This window comes from Brachypodium distachyon, chromosome 3, assembly GCF_000005505.3.
Source record: "Brachypodium distachyon strain Bd21 chromosome 3, Brachypodium_distachyon_v3.0, whole genome shotgun sequence".
NCBI classification, from domain to species: Eukaryota; Viridiplantae; Streptophyta; class Magnoliopsida; order Poales; family Poaceae; genus Brachypodium; species Brachypodium distachyon.
In genome coordinates, this window is record NC_016133.3 from 8,542,393 (window position 1) to 8,561,261 (window position 18,869).

An 18,869-nucleotide genomic window follows, 5' to 3' on the forward strand; every position below is an offset into this window, starting at 1 on the left:
AGGTGATGCCAACATTCCAATATCCCCAGGACCCCGACATTCATTTTCCTAGAAGAATCATGCAATTAAACTAAACACCCAGCTCCTTTGTTCATTCTAATCGGTTCGTGAAAATAGACAACTATGGCATCAAACTTGGAGTTTGCTGGTCGTTGCTGGTCGGTTGTGCGTATAATTGGGGCACTAGTCACCCTAGCTATGCTTAGTTCTTGGATTTTGCCGGTCAAAGACTGTCTGAAATCATACTGAATTTTTTATTTATTTTTGTGAGGTTGATAAGACATATTCTAGGATGTCAATTTGATGATTATCAAACATAATTAATAAATATTCAAGTGTGCTTGGCAGCTTTCTGATTTTTTCCTCTTGAAGCACTGTTGTGAAACGGTGGAATGAATGAACGGGTCACCAACTCTCTGGAGAAAACACGCCGACAAGAATTTCACCCTGGCGACTAGAGTATGGCAAGGGCATCTAGCTAGCTTACTCTATTTTCTGTTTTCTGTACGATGATGGAGCCATAGCTAATAATGTGTTCTTGCTGCATGTCGAAGAGTTAGCAGACTACTCCCTTCTCCCATTCGTCCCTAGCTTTAGATAGCTCATATTTTTTTTCTATTTATATTTATTTACTCGTTCCGTTTTAAATGTGGATGCATAATTTTCCTTGGCTGTTAAACTTTCAAAAAATTGACAAAAATATCTACGGTGTCAAATGAACATAATTAGAGCCGATCTGAAACATATTTTCGTAATATCTCATGTTTGATACCGTATATGTTGATATATTTTTTACAATGTACTTTGGTCTTTAGGCGCCATGGCATCATCTCAACCCCAAACGATGACTGTTGCACGAGATAGATGACCCTGGCATCTCCACCGCTGGCCGCTCTCTTTCCCTTCAGGTCTTACAACAAGTCCAACAGTTTCACTAAAATGTATCCCTATATCTCAAAATGAAAGACTTACCTAAAAATATTCTCTCCTAAGAATTGCCCAACTCCATCAGGTCTCCTAAAAAATCTCTCCTATTTTTATTTTGATAAATTTGTGTAACTACAAAAACAAAAAGGACACAAATATAGGAATATGGCAGTACAAACAAATTTATAGGGGAGGCCTTCACCGCCCCAATCTATAGGGGAGAAGGATTTTTGGGGAGGAGATAGGGGAACTACTACTGAAGATCCTTTGTTTTGTTTTTTGTCGCCTAAAAATGCTACTAGAAGGTGATAGGGGAACTGCTGGACCTGCTCTTAGGATCCCAATTTCGTTTCCTAACTCAAGTCTCTCAATTCGAATAGCCCGAGTGTCTTGGAGTGGGGCCTTCCATGGCGAGGGTGGCAACAATTCTAGGTTCCACAGTGGCCACGCAAGTAATCTCTATTTCTAAATGTACTTATGCTCAATTTGGATTACTGAACTGTGCTAAATTTATTTTATAATTTGCTATGAAAAATTACACACAAAAACAGAAAAAAGTTTGTCAGTCAAATGGAAAAATAGACAAAAACTTTGTTGAAAATGCTATATTATCTAATCCATCTCAACGCCAAACTCCGGCCCGATGACACTAATTACTGTAAATAGTAAACTCAGGGTGCTAATTTGAGTGATTAGAAAGTGAAAGATTGGATTCGATATGCTCTACAGGCTCAAGGTTACAGAAGAATTTACTTGTAGAAGTCTGACGCTTGTATATATGTATATGTAGTCTTCGGGCTTTCTTAGTTTCAAAAACAAAGATAAATGAAAAAGCTAAAATCACAAAAATAGAAAAAATCGCCCATTCCACGACTCGTGGGATTACCAGCCCCACTCTGCCCTTCTCTCTTCTCCCTGCGAAGAATCACCGATCCTTCCCTAATCTTGTAGCCTTCCTCTGCTCCTCTCCCCTGGCTAGTGGTGCTACTCCACGGCCACCACCCACCTCTCCCTTCCCTCTCCCTTCCGCCGGTTCTGTGTGACTGTGTACCTTGCTTGCTTCCTCCTCTACCCACCTCACAAACTTCCCTTTTCCTCTTTCTCTCTCCTTCCCACGGAGCCTACACGCTCCGATTGCTGCCACAGATTCCCCTCTTTTGGCGACCTTTCCGTCCGTAAGTTCCAAGGCTGTTCTTTCTCCTTTCTTCTAAGTTCTTGTACTTGGGAGGGCTGAGTTCGTAGTAGTGTTGATTGCAGAATGTTCTGTCTTTACTGCATGTCAGTTAGTACCTGACGCCTCTTTTCCTTTTTTAAGTATACTTCTAATTTTTTGGCGGCGCTCGACAATTGGGCAATGATTTCGGACACAGGTGGACTCTGTTCTCGCTGTTTCCTTTTCTTTATTTTCACGAGTTTCTGTGGTAGCAATATCGTTGGATTATATGAAGATGAAGATAGTTTGAGTGTTGCGGTGCGGGCAGAGAAAGGCCGCCTCTTTGTCTCGTACTTGAACTGCACTTCTTCTCTTCGTAGCATTTTGTTCTTAACGATATTTTTGTGACAATCCATTTACCTTTTGAATTGATCAAGAATTTTCCCAACATTTTTTTCTGTTATTAATGAGAATATTAAACTGTCTAAATTACTGATCTTTCGGAGCTCCCCGAGAACTTCCCTTTATCTCTGCTTCATCTTTTCTTTTAATCCTTTTCAGTTGTCACTTTTGGTGTATTTATCACGTTTATAACAGTACCCACAATCTTCGGTCATTGGATTGCCCCCACATTAGGATCTCGAATGCTGCTATACGGCATCGGACACCGTATCGTCGTACACATAGTACTTCCGTAGGATCTCTGCCGTCCTAAGTTGCATTACACTGGTTGAGTAAAGCATATATCTTTCTTCGCCCTAAAAAAGTACTTCCTCCGTCCAATAAAGGATGTCTTAAGTTTAACTAAATTTGAATGCATCTATACACTAAGTCATGTCTAGATACATCCAAATTTTGACAAACTTGAGACATCTTTTATTGGACGGAGGGAGTATATACATTCCCTTTCTTCAATAAATTGTATTGCATTTTTTCGTCAGTAGGAGAATTGGAGTATGGAAATTGATGTGAAAAGCAAAAGCTTAAGAACACTCATTTAAAAAAACACCTCATATAGGTTAAGATGATTCTGCAATTTCCATGAATATGCAGGGATTCATGTGATTTAGCCTTTTCAATTCTCTTTTCCAAGAAATTGCAAAAGCTTTGCGTCTGAATGAATTGATAATTGATAGAAAGGGGCGCACACCCCAGATGCTGGACTTAAGGCTTGTTTCTCGAAACATCCGCAGTTGCGCCCTAAGCTTTAGCCTTTCCAATTCTCAGTTGGTGCTGGTGGTCTGTCCATCCGTCTTTAACTACACTGCATGTTAGATTGGCACAAACGGTTGAGACGAGAGTGGATATGAATATTTTGATTTAGATTGAATGTCAGAAATATCTTATTAACTATATAGCATTGTTTATTTAATCCGTAGCAACATACGGGCATTGCAGTTCTCTTTATTTTGATGCTCCTCACGTGTGTACGTTCTTCTGGTTATAGTTGAGAACTTCGGATGACCATACATATATTAAGTGTTGGCGTAAATAACTTGCTAGGTATCTGATTGGTAAATCTTTGGGTAATGCCTATTTGGGTCTCAAAAGGTCCCTGTGTTTTCCAGGATTTAGTAGCTATGTAACGTGTTAGATTTTGATCTATTGTTTTAACAGGGAGTAGTTTTGCAGTGCTTCCATTCAGCTGAGATGTCAACTAATCATTTCTTCCATAATCATATTTAACATAGAATGTGCTATCCTTTAAATGGTTTGATCAACAGTTACATGCCTACACACTCTTACACTCAAAAGGAGAGTTCCTGTTACTGAAGCACTACTGGGCCAGTGAATGGCTTCTTTTGTCCTTTTATGTTATGATTATGACTGCACTAAATTTGGTTTCCTTCCAAACCTCTGCTTTCCTAAGAAATTGGCCGGTGGATTATTATTATTATTATTAGATAACATCTCCCAATAGTGTGGTTGTAAGTTATTGTTGAGAATTTGAGATCTGACTGAATTGTCCGTTGTCTTTCTCCAAAATTTCAGGTGATTATATGAATATGATGGGTTCCTTGCAAGTTCAACCTTCTGATTGTTGGGTTGAGAATGAGCTTTCTGATTTGTAAAGAAATAAGCATCATTTAGAGAGCGGTGCTAAAGTCATGTGGATTTGGTAGCGTTGGCAGTTTCCACAAATTGGTCTTTTGGATCCATGTGCATGCATAGTTTATAGCTGGAGCAGAGACTTCTGATGTTCATGTTCTTTCTGTCTATTTGCTTTTACCAAGCAGCTTTTACATCTGATGGGCTGCTCACCTTCTAAGGATTGTTCTTGTTCACATTTTAAGGGATGTTTGCATTCCCACGGGTGCTTCAGACAAACACCTGATTCTCCACGAGAGTCAAGAGAAAAATCAGGTAGGGGAAGGGGAAAGACAGATTCTAGTGCTTCAGATGGCTCTTCTGATGACCTAGAGGGTGAAGATGATGGATTGAACCAAATGAACATTACAAGGGAATCAAATGTTGGTATCAATCGGCTCTCGAGGGTTTCTTCGCAGTTTCTTCCTCCAGAAGGTTCACGCAAAGTTCGAGTCCCATTGGGGAACTATGACCTGAGATATTCCTATTTGTCTCAAAGAGGTTACTACCCAGAATCATTGGACAAACCGAACCAAGATAGCTTTTGCATCCATACTCCGTTTGGAACAAGCCCTGATGACCACTTCTTTGGTGTATTTGATGGCCATGGGGAGTATGGAGCTCAGTGCTCACAATTCGTGAAACGAAGATTGTGTGAAAACCTGCTCAGAGACAGCCGGTTCCGTACTGACGCTGTTCAGGCTCTTCACTCTGCTTTCTTAGCAACAAATTCTCAGCTCCATGCGGACAGTTTAGATGATTCTATGAGTGGTACTACCGCGATCACTATATTGGTAAGGGGCAAAACATTGTATGTTGCAAATTCTGGTGATTCACGTGCTGTTATTGCTGAGAAAAGAGGAGAAGATATTGTTGCTGTTGATCTCTCCATAGATCAAACTCCTTTCCGGGCTGATGAGGTTGAAAGGGTCAAGGAGTGTGGCGCCAGGGTTCTGACATTGGATCAAATAGAGGGACTAAAGAACCCAGATCTGCAGTGTTGGGGTACCGAGGAAAATGACGATGGTGATCCTCCAAGGTTGTGGGTGGAAAGTGGCATGTACCCAGGAACTGCTTTTACTCGTAGCATTGGAGATTCTGTCGCTGAATCAATTGGTGTTGTGGCAAATCCTGAGATTTTTATCCTGGAGCTCACTGCTATCCATCCATTCTTTGTTATTGCTAGTGATGGAGTTTTCGAGTTTCTTTCTAGTCAAACAGTCGTTGACATGGTAAATTCCATCTACTTCTGCTATGTTGTGGTCTGTAATCCTTAATTACCTTTCTTCTTGAATATTGCAAGTGCACATCATGATTCCCTGAAATAGCAGAGGCGTAAGAGATGAAATCGTTCTTTACCTGCATACTAATGTATATTGTGTATTGTGACCATATATTGTGACTCCGGGGCTTTCTCCCCTTTTCGAAAAAAAACTAATGTATCTTGTGACCATATATTTAACTTTATGGCGATGAATTTGCAGATTGCTAAATACAAGGATCCTCGTGATGCATGTGCTGCAATTGTTGCTGAATCCTATCGTCTCTGGCTACAGTATGAAACTCGTACGGATGACATTACAATCATACTTGTGCATATTAACGGGTTAACTGATGTATGAATTTATCTTTGCAGTTTCCTTATGTTAATTAGGTAGTGATGATTACATTTGATTAACTGAATAAACATCATCTCTTACCAGGTGGGGCCCACCCAAACCATAATGAAGGTGTCTTTGCAGCCTTCACAGCAAGTATTAGAATTGGCGGGCTCCGAATCACCATCCGTTGTAAGTATGAACCCCAATAAGCAGCGTTCAACTTATGATCTATCGCGCACACGGCTGAGAGCTCTTGAAAGTTCTCTTGGGAATGGTCAACTATGGGCCCCTCCATCTCCATCACATCGCAAGACATGGGAAGAGCAAGTAAGGTCTAACCATTCTCTCATTGTGAAAATTTAGTTTCAGGATTTGTTGTGATGTTCTATTGCTGACAATCCAAAAAACAAAATGATATGAAGGCACATATTGAGCGGATACTACATGATCATTTCCTCTTCAGAAAGCTCACTGATTCGCAGTGCAATGTTTTACTTGATTGCATGCAACGGCTCGAGGCAAAACCCGGGGATATAGTAGTGCAACAGGTTCTTATCCTTCTATGTTCATTACCTTTCTGATTACATTTTTAGGCTGCTTAGTACTTAATCTGGAAATCGTAATTCAGGGTGGTGAAGGTGACTGCTTCTATGTAGTTGGGAGTGGTGAGTTTGAAGTTCTGGCTATTCAGGTATTCATCTCAAAGTACGTCTATTATGCTCAAAAATGCATACTCCCTCCGTTTCAGAAAGATTGACGTGGCTTTGAACTAGCTCTAGTTCAAAACCGTGCCAATCTTTATAGAACGGAGGAAGTATCACATAGAGAATATAATCAAGAACAGAAGAGAAAGCCAAATCAGGAAAACAATCTTGTAGCTGTTGTCTATACCATGGGAGCCATGGCCCGGTGGCTCCCCCACCTCCAGAAGCCACCCGTCCTACGCTCTCACAAGCTATCCTCAACCAGAACTAGCCAATTAATCCTTGCAAATTAAGGAAAGACAACAGATGAGTGTGGCCATACAGTGCCCAGTTTTGTTATTGAAGTTGCTGGTGATAAGATACAGACCGGCTGAATCACCGATCAGCATGACATCATGCCTTTCTATAACCACATGTTATATATCAGGCTTACAACAATGCTTCGCGCACACATTCTAACTTTTATTTTCTTTAAAGAAAATGACTTATCAATATATGCATGCATGTGTTGTATTCTCAAGCTTTGCTACCCCAACGTCTGTCTATATCTAAAATAACACCATATTCATCTGAAATTCTGATTCCACGGTGCTGCTTTACACGTAGGTTGCCAGAAGTATAATTCTTGGTCTAGAATGGCCTTCCTTCGGTAAGGATCAGCACAGATAAACCACTGGTTCTGGTTCAGACCAAATTGAATGCAGACATTCATTTTACATTTTTTTTTGACTGAAAGCTGTAGGAAAGATTCAGACAGCAGATATATATAAATTAAAAACAAATATTTACAAAAGGTTACAAGGAAGCGAGGGGGGGGGGGGGGGGAGGGAAAGGAAAAGGAAAGGAAAAAGCCCCTTAAGGCACAAAGGAGACCGAGACTAGCCAATCTAACAAGGCAGATTTAACATCAGAGGAGAGACGAGCACTCTGACGAAGGAGATTCTTTTTACATCATAAGCAACATATTATTGGTTTAAATGTATTTGGAATATTTGTAGATGCTGGATACAGAGAGGGACACTAGAATGTATTCTGTTTATTTGCTTGATATTTATGTGCAAAAGCTCACAACAAAATAATGTTCACAAACTTCGCCCATATATGTTGCTTGCATTCAGACCTGAGTTTAACCCATGTAGTTCTACAGAAGTTAATACATAAAATTCTCTCTTGTTTTTACCTTCTCTATGCTATGATTTTCAGAGACTAACCTGATGAGACGTATGTAAACAGGAAGAAGATGGGAAGGAAATGACCAAGGTTCTGCATCGGTATACTGCTGACAAACAATCTTCCTTTGGAGAGCTAGCACTGATGTGAGATATTTTTGCTCATATGTGATTTACTATACACTATCACTATGATCATGAAAGAAGTTATTTTAACTTTTAATGTGAAGATCTCTCTTATAGTTAATCAACAGAAATGTGCCTACTAGTAGTATAGCAGAACTACAAACAAGAGTGTAATTAAGAAGATTAGGTGCTCATATATTTCAGAGGACCAAAGAGCCATGTCCGCTCCTGTTACTGTTAACACGTATGTGCGTGCGAGGTGGTCAATAGTAGTCAGCTCTCAGGATCACGCTGTACTTATCAGTCAGCATATAATTGTGCTTTTCCTATCCGCACCTAAAAAGGGAATCTTAGATCTGCTCTAAACCATGGGTTCTCTCTATCTCCAAGAACATGCTACATTAAGTGTGAAAACTGAAAGCTAATGCATTGCCTATGACAAGTGTGTTGCATTGTATTCAAAATAAATCACTATAACATGTGTGGTCCATTTTGTCTCTTCCAAATACTAATTCTGAAATGACTGGGAAATTTTACCTAGAAACTAAAGTTCAGGTTCCATGTATATGGCACCTTTCACGAGTATTCATGTTCTTGCTTGTGCATTATCATACCTTGTTATTCTAGTTTCAACCTTGACTGCGCCGTGGTGATAACATAGCAACTTTCCTGAAAAACAGGAGATGACATAAATGTATTTTCATAGACTGTTAATGCGGCTATGGGCCTTCGACTAACTAACACAGGAAACATAATATTGTTTTTTATAATCTGAAACGTGAACGGGCCCCTAGTGTAATGGTTAGGTGGCTCTAGTAGCCCTCCTTAGTTTCCTGAGTTTGACTCCTTGTGGGAGCGAATTTCAGGCCGGGGTTAAAAAATCCCCTCATCTGTCCGTGTTTCTAAACATGCGTTTTTTTTTTCTGAAAAGATCAAGCATAGCAAGTCTATGCATCTAAGCGTCTAGTACACTGCCAGCCAGCCCGGTTGAAGATATCCTGAGAGACCGTTTCCAGCCGGTTGCATCCAATAGCCAAAGGGTCAACCTGCGTGAGAAGGTCTTTTTCTTAATGCAAATTCCTGGGGGTGGCTTACCCCTTGCAGGTCGAGCTTTTTATAATCTGAAACATACCGTTCCATGACTTGGAAATATATGACCAGATACAATATGAATCTCTCCACTGCCTTGCAGGCATGGCGATGATGGAATAAGATGATCAAACCCAGATGGATATAGGTAGCAGTCATTATTAGTGCATCTAATCACCGTTTATTATTGATAAACAGGTACAACAAGCCACTTCAGTCTTCAGTTCGTGCCGTGACTAGTGGAACATTATGGGCTCTAAAGCGGGAGGATTTCAGGGGAATTCTGATGTCAGAGTTTTCGAACATATCATCATTGAAGCTGCTCCGGTCTGTAGAGCTGTTTACAAAATTGACAGTGGTTCAGCTAAGTCAACTTGCCGAATCACTTGTTGAGGTATCCTTCGCAGACGGACAAGTAATAGTAGAAAAGGTATATGGAGTGCTATGTCTGCAAATTTATGGGCCTCTTGCTCAGTTCTCTATTGTAACTCTTGTCAACCTTCTTCCAGGATGATGAAGTCTCTAACCTGTATATTATTCAAAGAGGTCGTGTGAGACTTATAGTAGCAGCTGATCAGTTAAATTCAGATGCTTGGGATCTTCTTAGTGCTCACACCAAGCAGGTCCAACAAAGTCAAGAAAATGGCAATTATGTGGTTGAGATAGATGAGGGAGGTCACTTTGGAGAGTGGACTCTCATTGGAGAGACTATCGCATTTACCGCTATCTCAGTTGGTGATGTGATTTGTTCTACTATTGCAAAGGAGAAGTTTGATTTAACTGTTGGGTCTTTGCCTAAACTTTCACAGCCTGATTCCAAGTACTGTATCTGGAACATCTTTTCCATAGTTAGCCCATGATATATTCACTGAGATAATCCTGTTATAACATCCATGCAGGCTTAAAGATTCTCTTATCCCAAAGGAGCATCAGCATAGTGCAGAGGAGGATTTTTCCTTTCGGCGGGTTCATCTATCTGATTTGGTAGGGGGTTAGTACTTCAGTTCCTTTTTCTCTAGCGTGCCTCTTTTTCTATCAGGAGAAAGATTTGCTGAGGTATACTGATGCATGGTCCAATGCATGTTCACAGGAATGGAAGACGTGCATATATGCCGCTGATTGCAGTGAGATCGGCCTCGTCCAAGTTAGAGGCTCCGGTATGATAACGGATTCAGCCTGATTTGTCTTTGTTACCGGATTTGTCAATTTTCGACCAGCCATACTTGTGTTTCAGCTAATAGTGTTTTGTTTCTTCTAACCATTGACCAGACAAGATTAAAAGCTTCAAAAGATTTTATATCAAGAGAGTAAAAGATCTCCGTAAGGAGGCACAGGTCTTTCAGGAGAAAGACATCATGAAAAGTTTGAGCCAAACTGCATGTGTGCCAGAAGTTTTATGTACTTGTGCTGACCAATCATACCTTGGAATACTGCTGAATTGTTGCCTTTGTTGCTCACTGGCTTCAATACTTAGTACACCACTAAGTGAGTCATCTGCACGATTCTATGCAGCTTCAGTTGTTGTTTCTCTAGAAGAACTTCACCAGGTAACTCAATTTTTCCTAACCGAGAGATTGAACAAAATTTGTATATCTGGATTTATGTTATGAGCTAACCAACACTATGCATATAATTATGTGAATTATTTCAGAGGTGTATTCTTTACAGAGGTGTTTCAGCAGACATTCTTATGCTTGACAGATCGGGACATCTGCAGGTCATTATCTGACTTTGATGTGATCTCTTATTCTGCCGAGGCCTAAGGCATTAAAATCATCAGTTGCTTTTTACGAACCATGTTCATGTTGTATAACTAACAAGCATTTTTTTGGAGGAATGTAGAACTACTAAACATGTCCATCCAGCACTGAACCATAGCATATGTATAACCCTTCTTCCACATCATCGTAATTCTAATAATACAAATGTATTTGTGTATGACAGATAGTTGACTTTAGGTTTGCAAAGAAGTTGGAAGGTGAAAGGACATACACAGTATGTGGCATTGCTGACTCGCTAGCTCCAGAAATCGTTCTTGGCAAGGGCCATGGATTTGCTGCTGACTGGTACATGATTATCTACCACTTTCTTGTATACGATCTATTTCTTGATTGTTATACTTTAAATCTAATGAGAAATCAAGAAGTAAAGTGAAAGTAGATACAGTACAAAGTTTTAAAGAGAAAAATACACAGGAACATTTTGTACACCACTTTGGTCACCTGGAAAGGTATGCGTATCTGTGTTTGTGTAGAGCTAAGAGATTGTTCTTTGGCATGATCAGGTGGGCACTCGGAGTATTGATTTATTTCATGCTGCAATCTGACATGCCATTTGGGTCCTGGAGGGAGAGTGAGCTAGAACCTTTCGCAAAGATTGCAAAGGGGCACCTAATTATGCCGTCAACATTCAGCGTGGAAGTTGTTGACCTTATAACCAAGGTTGTATCCTGTTCCGATGCTTGTACTTCAATTTTTCATGTATCTTGGACATTATTTGGACTGTGTACAACACGGCAACTAAATCTTATGATTTTCCCGGTCAGCTACTTGTGGTAGATGAAAATGCACGCCTCGGAACCAACGGTGCAGACGCCGTGAAGAAACACCCCTGGTTTGATGGCATTGACTGGAAACAAATAGCAGATGGCACTTTAACAGTACCTCAAGAAATTTCTGATCGCATCGCCAGCTATGTAGAAACTCTTCAGGAGGATTTAACTGGCTCCCCTTCCATGATGACTGAAGATCCCGCTGATCTGGCTGTTCCAGAATGGGTTAAAGATTGGTAATCTTAGTAACTGGATACATAGCGAGAGCTTCTTTAGTTTTTGCCAGGAAGGCACTGTCATATCATATGAAAACAGGTATCCAGATGAGCGGAAGTTCTGTCAAAATGAAGAATTTATCATAAACAGCGAAGATCCGCCTATGGTTGTATATAGCAGGAATCACTAGCACAAGCTGCGACCATTTGATTAATGCCATCAAATGGAGAAAATGGTGATAAATTAGTCACAATGCACGAGCATTGGTCTGCAAGGTGGTAAATAAGTCCTCCAGTAAATATGTATAGGCCCTTCTTTCATTTGTCAATTAATTTATAGTTTTCCTACTCATGTAATTTTGTGTAAAATTTTGAAGAGAAAAAACAAGATCCATGTGTCGGAAGGTGTCTGCTAGTAGGTTGTGCAGCTGTCTTTACTTAAGTTTATTTTACAATCTTGTAATTTTACAATTACAGTTTGACGTAAAATTGCATGCATTATAGAAGTTTGCAGGATTCATGGGTGCATGACTTCAACCATCAAGGTTCAAATTCTAGTGCTCACAATTGTTCCCTCCATTTCACAAAGGTTGGCGTATTTGGTTTCGTTAAGACGAGTATTTAACAAAAATTACATTATTAATATCTAAGTTATATGATACGAAACCACGATCATTAGCAAGAACTTTTAAAGACGAATCCACTGATATAGATTTCATATATGAAAATACACATATCAATAGAATTCTCATTGGTCAAAACCTTGTCTTAACGAAACAAAATACGCCAACCTTTATGAAAATGAGGAGGTATGATGTAAGGATTTTCCTTTCCCTTGCAGTCTTTCCATAAAAAAAATAGAAGTTTGCAGGATTATAGTCCTTGGGAATTTACATATATGGGCTGTTTAATTGGTAAGTTGAAGGCAATTCCAAACGTACGCTTGACAAGTCAGACCATTTCTCTCCTAATGTTTGCATAGTACTCCTTATTTGACAAGCCATCGAGATCTAATCTGCAGAGGATACGCGCACAAACTCTGCCTTGCGCGTCAACTATCGGAATCTTGATCCGGTAATATTGGTTCTAGAGCTAAGTACACGTGGCGGCTCAAGATGAAGTTTAGACAGGTTCAGGCGCTCGGAAAGATATAATACCCCCTGTTTGGTGCATTATATTTACGGTGTCTCAAATGTTTGGCACAACCCTGAGTCGGCTGGAAGCGGAGTCGATGTTGCTGGTGTTGGAAGCCGTCGAGATATTATCTGGAGAGGATACACGCACACCCCTACATGGCACTCCAACTATCGGTGTTTTGATCCGACAATACTGATTCCAGAGCAAAGTACGTGTGGCGGATAAAGATGGTTGCAGACAAGAGAAACGGAGTTTAGATAGATTCAGGCGTTCGGAAAGATTTAGTACCACATGGTTTGGTGTTTTGATGTTGTTTCAAATGTGTGTAGTACCTGGAGTAGTTCTCAGGGTTGCTAGGTCTTTTTTTTGTCTATCCAAGAACATGACTATTAAGTGGCCTTGCCCCGCCTTCTATAGGTGGTCAATTGTCTATCCCGGATATTTGCACGTATCACTAATTCGACGAGACCTCCCATGTACGAGTACAATGCGAAACACCTTGTCACCTGTAAAACCGTTCAACTGTTAGAAAGAGGCTTCCGCACCTCGACAATAATACATGGCCGTTACCTCCCATCCCACCCGGCGGGAAGCACCATGTAGAGCCTCTTTGGATCATAGGAATTGTAAAACAGAGGAATAGAAAAAATACAGGAATAGGAAGCCATGGCATATTGAAACCTATAGGAATTCAAAACACAGGAATCAGTATTACAAGTTGTTTGGTTGCAGCATAGAAATATTTTTATATATGCATTAGTATAAGCCACACTTGTCATTGACACATAATTTTTTTTTCAAAAGGTTACACCTCTCGCTAAAATTCTCATAGGAATAGGATGTAGAAAACCAATCCATAGAATTTGGGGAGGATGAATTTCTTTGAACCAAAGAGTCTCTGTAAAAAAATTTCCTATGGGTAAGAACCCTACCAAAACCCTATAAAATTCCTTAATCCAAAGAGGGCCGCAGTGCCTGTAGGCCATTTTTTCTATCTTTTCGAGATTGAGTTTCCAACGTGTTATTTTTGGTATTAGTGTTTGAAGATGTCATTTCCATCGATTGCCGTGAGCATAAAGTTAGATTTGCGAAAATGAAACAAAAAATGTGGCCATGTGGGTACAAACCCGTACAACTCGTTGTGGGTCCAAGTGATTTATTTCCGAAATTCCGGCCCGGAGACCGAGGTATGCGCGAAATTGTCGACTCCTTTGTGGGCCGCCTCCTCTACCGCTCTCTTTTCCTAGAAACCCAAATTTGCACGCCCTCCCCAGCAGCGAGTACTTGCGCGACCTCGCGGACCCGGAGATGGCGGCGGCGGCGGCGGCCGATGAGGCGTGGTGCCGGGAGACTGTTCCCCGTGTGATGGAGCTGGTGAGCCCGCGTCTTCCTCAGCGCGACGCCTGCGCCCTGCTGGCCGTCAGCCCCTGGTGCCACCGCGCCCTCGTCGCCAATCCCAAGCTCTGGGAGGTGCGTATCGCGTTGCCTCGTGTGCACCCTACCCCCCGCTACCTCCTGCCGCGCTTGCTCTCATGGCATGCGTTGTAACTAGTGATTCAGCGCTGCATACACTGTATTGTTGCAATCGTCCTACCCCTCCCCTTCCACATCCCCCCACCCGCACAGTGCCATTTTGGGCGGAAAATAGCGCTCCCAGGAGTTTATTTGATTGATGCTTGGCGCATGAATTTTCATTTGCCTCGATGTTTGGTTCTGATTCTTGGACCTGTTAGTTTCTGATGAAGCAAGAGCCGTTGAAGGAACTGATGCCGTTACATATTGGTTCAGTTTTTGCCCTGCAAAATTGTTACGACTGAGCACTAGGTTACTCTCTACCAACTTCATGAGAATCAATCGCAACGCTCATGCAAAATTGACGTGAGCACTTGTCTTGAGCGGGTGGCATACCCTAACTGAAGAGTGAGGGCAAGAAGTAGAGTTGATTATAGATGGCGCATAGAGCAGCCTATGTCAGAGGTAAATCAGCCTACTATGATCATTCCTTCGGAAATAGGTACACAAAAGGAACTAGTTTGTGAAGTTGTGCAGTAATGTCATGAAACTAAAATGTGCAGACGTGCTGATTACTGAACTGTGCCTTGAAGAAGACACATGGCAGATATTTTTCATAGAATATGTTTTGGCTTCTAGAGTTGAAATTTATTTTGTGTACTTTATAAGAACCATGTTCTATCATTTATACTGCCCAATAGTTGCCAGCGGCACACTGTTTGTTCTATCCTCAAGGCACACACTAAGCCAGGTGAAGAATTCGCTGGAAACCACTGCCAGAAAGTCGCATAATGACATGCATTTGGGAACAAAATTTAAGTGCTATTTACCTGAGAACAGAGGGAGTGATTGCCATTTGCCAGTGATATTATTGCTTTAGTGTACTAGTACTGTGGTTACCTTAACTACATCATCCTACTTTATGTCAATTATCTCAGTTCCTATTTTCTTAATAATCTTGAAATTTTTTAGTCTACTATAATTTTTTTTCTCTCTTAACAAATTAATAATAGGTACTTGATCTGCATGAGCTGAAGAAAGCTGGTGACCGACTTATTTCAGCACTTTCACTGGTAATCATAATCCTATTCTTAAAGTGTTTTGAATAATAATTTCTCTGATTTTTATGGTCATCCAACATATCTTTATTGGGTTAGCGTCAACTACCTTTCGTAGTATATATAGTAGTTTACTATATTATGATTGCAAATTTAACGCTTGTATGAGTAGCTTCGGTGACATGTGCTGTTATATTCTTATTTAGGCAAGGTATTGTCATCTCAAAGTAGTTAACCTTGAATTTGCTCAAGATATTGATGACCGGCATTTCCTTCATCTAAAAGAAATGGTAAGATTTGCACTGCTTTTGTGTATTTTAGGTATTTCTTAGCTCTGACATGAAGCTGCAACTGGTTTGACATGTGATGATTTACAGGGTGGTATTGTACTAGAAGAGTTGGAATTCATGAACCTAAATGCCTGTCAAAAAATCTCTGACAAAGGAATTGAAGCTGTTACCAGTCTTTGTCCAAATCTTCGGGCCCTTTCTATCTACTGGATTGTTGGGTATATCACTTGCTGGATGTTTTCTGTACAATAGATAACTTGCAGTTCCAATCGTTATACCTTTTCCTGTGTCAGGCTGAAAGACGCAAGCATTGGACACATTGTGAAGAACTGCAAGCAGATAATGGACCTGAATCTGAGTGGCTGTAAGGTAGTGCTACTGTACCACACTTTTTTCTAGTTTACATTGTTTCCAAAAAAATTAAGACAATAATGCTGTCCACGGTTATGTGATGATTCTACATTTTCACAATTAAATCTGAGTGAGTGTATATATTACATCTGTTTCTGATAACACAGGTTCTTGTATTTGCATTTGCAGAATATCTCAGATAAAGGCATGCATCTAGTTGCTGATAATTATCAAGGACTACGTAAGTTGGACATAACCAGGTACAGTTAGATGCCAGGAACTCCCTTTTCACTTCATTTTTAACATTCATCAAATTTGATGGGCTTAGGCAGGAAACACAATTTGGACATCTGAATATCCTGCGATATATTTGTAGGTGCATTAAATTGACTGATGATGGATTTCAAGAAGTGCTTCAGCAATGCTCTGCTCTTGAAAGTTTGAACCTTTACGCCCTTTCGAGGTAATGTTCGAAAGTATCCATGACAGTAAATTCTCTCTAGCAGTGAATTAGAGCATCTAACAACCTACTTCACATCATGCAGTTTAACCGACAAGGTTTATACAAAGATAGGATATTTAGCTAACCTTATGTTTCTAGACTTATGTGGGGCCCAGGTAACTGTTTTTTATCTACTTTGATGTTTGCACTGTCAAACCATTTTGCTTACTAATTCAGGGTTTCCAGAATCTAACTGACGACGGCCTTGCCTGTATATCAAGATGCGGAGGTTTGAAATACCTCAACTTGACTTGGTAAAGCAAGAGCAAACTTTCTTTTTCTGTCAATTAAATGAAACTGTGTTGACCAATGACCAGTCTCTGCAATCACTTTCTCACAGGTGTGTACGTGTTACTGATGTTGGTGTAGTAGCTATCGCAGAGGGCTGCCGGTCCCTTGAACTACTAAGGTAATGTACTAATGTGGTAATTTGTCCTAAAGATAGTGCATTCGTTGTGGCCTATGCATATTGTATTACATTTATGCAGTTTATTTGGAATACTTGGAGTAACTGATGCCTGCCTGGAGGCTTTGTCAAAATCTTGCTCAGATGGTCTCACGACCCTTGATGTAAATGGCTGTACTGGTATTAAGGTGAGGACTTGAGTATTTGACTTTAATTTAGTATACTTCCCTCAATTCCGTCAGTCAGCCCTCTCCTTTTCTAAGTTTCTTTTACTTGAAGCTCCCTCTTACCATAATGCCATTAATTAAATTCACACCAACATCATAGTTTGTCATAATTCTCCAAGTGGCATATGGTAGAAACCAAGAACCCTAAAACAACCTAAAATTTGGTAAAAGTTGAAGAACTAGAAATTTAATATCGTCCGGCCTTTTGTCTATATTTCATTTCTAATTAGCCCATGCCTTCAACTTCATGATTAGGTTATCAACGTAAACTTGATGGTTAATACCATATATCTATTTAATCCCCTCCGTCATATGTTATGAGGAAGTTTCTTGAACACTTGTCTTATGAGAAAGAGTAAATTACAAAAACACCACATTGGTGGCTAGTGTTTCAGTTCAGTACCAATCTACGATTTTTCTACTAAAAACCACCGGATTTCCTTAACTGTTCGGTTGCTAACGAATAACCCCAAAACTGATGGGACGGGTCCACCGGTCAGGCCAACGTGGCGTCCAGCGTGGCAACTGACGGAACGGATCTGCCATCTCTCTCCTTCCGTCCTCTGTTCCCGATCCAGAAGCTCCAGCCGGCCATCGTCTTCCTATCCGATCCCCGCACCGCCGCCGCCTCGCTCTCCTTCCTCCTCTTCCCCCCGCCGAACGCCAACGCCACCATGGCCGCCGTCGAGGAGCAGCGGGTGCACCCCTACACGCGCAAGTGGGAGCGACACCTCATGGCTTCCATGCACGATCGTACGCGGCCATGTGTGCTTGCGACGTGCTCCTGTGGTTAAGGAAATCCGGTGGTCTGCATCAAGAATGAATCATCGATGAATTGTCCAAGGAAAAAGAACAAAAATAATCGAGGAAGAAGATAAGAAAGACGTTGAGGCCGCATAGGTCAGAGCGGCGGCGGCGGCTCGCGTGGGTCGATGACGATGCAGTGCCAGCGTTGGGGAAGACGAGGCGCGCGAGGGAGCTCCGTCATCCGCTTGCTCTGCCGCTCCTAGATAGGGAACCGAGACCAGTAACAGAGAGGGGGGAAGAAGAGAGATGCACTTTTTCTTTTATTGGGGAGCCCCACGTTGGCCTGACCAGTGGACCCGCCCCATCAGTTTCGGGATTATTCGCTAGTAACCGGAAACTTAGTGCAATCCGGTGGTTTTTAGTAAAAGAAACGTGAACCGGTACCAATCTACAACCCTAGCCACTGATGTGCTGGTTTCTTACTGTATGAGAAATAAAAATAAATAAGCTATAGCTATTGTGCAATCTAACCTTTAATATTTAATTACTTAGAGGTTTATAGTCTGATTTCTTAGTGTATTGCATCATTTCTGCCATTTAATTGTTTGACAGAGGAGGAGCCAGGATGACCTGATTCAGCTGTTCCCGCGCTTGTGTTGTTTCAAGGTGCACAGCTAGCCTTGGAATTTTCTACAGTTCATATTTCCCCTAGTTGGCACTTAAAGCATCACCGAAAAGTCTCATTTTTGCCACCCGCTAATTGCTTGTGTATTAATATGAGAGAGTCACATAACTTGTATAATGATTTTGTAATATGCTTGATATGCCTCGTTACATTGTTATGAAGTTTGAAGTTGAAGATGATATTCTTGTAATTTCTACAGTCACGTCATTGAGTTTTTATATCACATATACGAACGGCTATTTGTGTTGACTGAGTATGTTAATTTTCCTTCATTGGATGCGGGCTAAGGACAAGCTTGCCGCCCGGCCACCAGCATCTGTTGCTAGCCGGT

At 40.9% G+C, this 18,869-nt stretch overlaps 2 protein-coding genes across 4 annotated transcripts; both read left to right on the forward strand.

Moving 5' to 3' along the window:
- The first annotated feature begins 1,780 nt into the window (after positions 1 to 1,780).
- LOC100840536 (protein phosphatase 2C and cyclic nucleotide-binding/kinase domain-containing protein) lies at positions 1,781 to 12,027 on the forward strand. Of its 3 annotated transcripts, XM_003572468.4 has the most exons (16): positions 1,800 to 2,102; positions 4,073 to 5,400; positions 5,653 to 5,784; positions 5,872 to 6,096; positions 6,192 to 6,317; positions 6,398 to 6,460; positions 7,707 to 7,789; positions 9,056 to 9,287; positions 9,367 to 9,677; positions 9,757 to 9,841; positions 9,948 to 10,014; positions 10,127 to 10,404; positions 10,509 to 10,574; positions 10,802 to 10,923; positions 11,142 to 11,298; positions 11,403 to 12,027. In XM_003572468.4, exons 2-16 carry the CDS (start codon positions 4,330 to 4,332, stop codon positions 11,646 to 11,648), a joined length of 3,264 nt encoding a protein of 1,087 aa, XP_003572516.1. In that variant the 5' UTR covers positions 1,800 to 2,102; positions 4,073 to 4,329; the 3' UTR covers positions 11,649 to 12,027. The 3 variants fall into 3 exon arrangements, 2 of the variants coding, with proteins under 2 accessions (XP_024317842.1, XP_003572516.1); XR_002965366.1 differs by lacking the exons at positions 10,509 to 10,574; positions 10,802 to 10,923; positions 11,142 to 11,298; positions 11,403 to 12,027 and having other exon boundaries at positions 1,782 to 2,102; positions 5,872 to 6,101; positions 9,757 to 9,848; positions 10,127 to 10,142; XM_024462074.1 differs by lacking the exons at positions 7,707 to 7,789; positions 9,056 to 9,287; positions 9,367 to 9,677; ... (5 more) ...; positions 11,142 to 11,298; positions 11,403 to 12,027 and having other exon boundaries at positions 1,781 to 2,102; positions 5,872 to 6,101; positions 6,398 to 6,461.
- A 1,958-nt stretch (positions 12,028 to 13,985) lies between these two features.
- LOC100842046 (F-box protein At3g58530) lies at positions 13,986 to 18,765 on the forward strand. The gene is made up of 12 exons (XM_003572472.4): positions 13,986 to 14,230; positions 15,286 to 15,345; positions 15,537 to 15,620; positions 15,708 to 15,838; positions 15,914 to 15,989; positions 16,161 to 16,231; positions 16,348 to 16,434; positions 16,517 to 16,589; positions 16,660 to 16,727; positions 16,814 to 16,882; positions 16,962 to 17,067; positions 18,466 to 18,765. The coding sequence occupies exons 1-12, from the start codon at positions 14,069 to 14,071 to the stop codon at positions 18,529 to 18,531; spliced, it is 1,053 nt and encodes a 350-aa protein (XP_003572520.1). The 5' UTR covers positions 13,986 to 14,068; the 3' UTR covers positions 18,532 to 18,765.
- Positions 18,766 to 18,869: the final 104 nt, after the last annotated feature.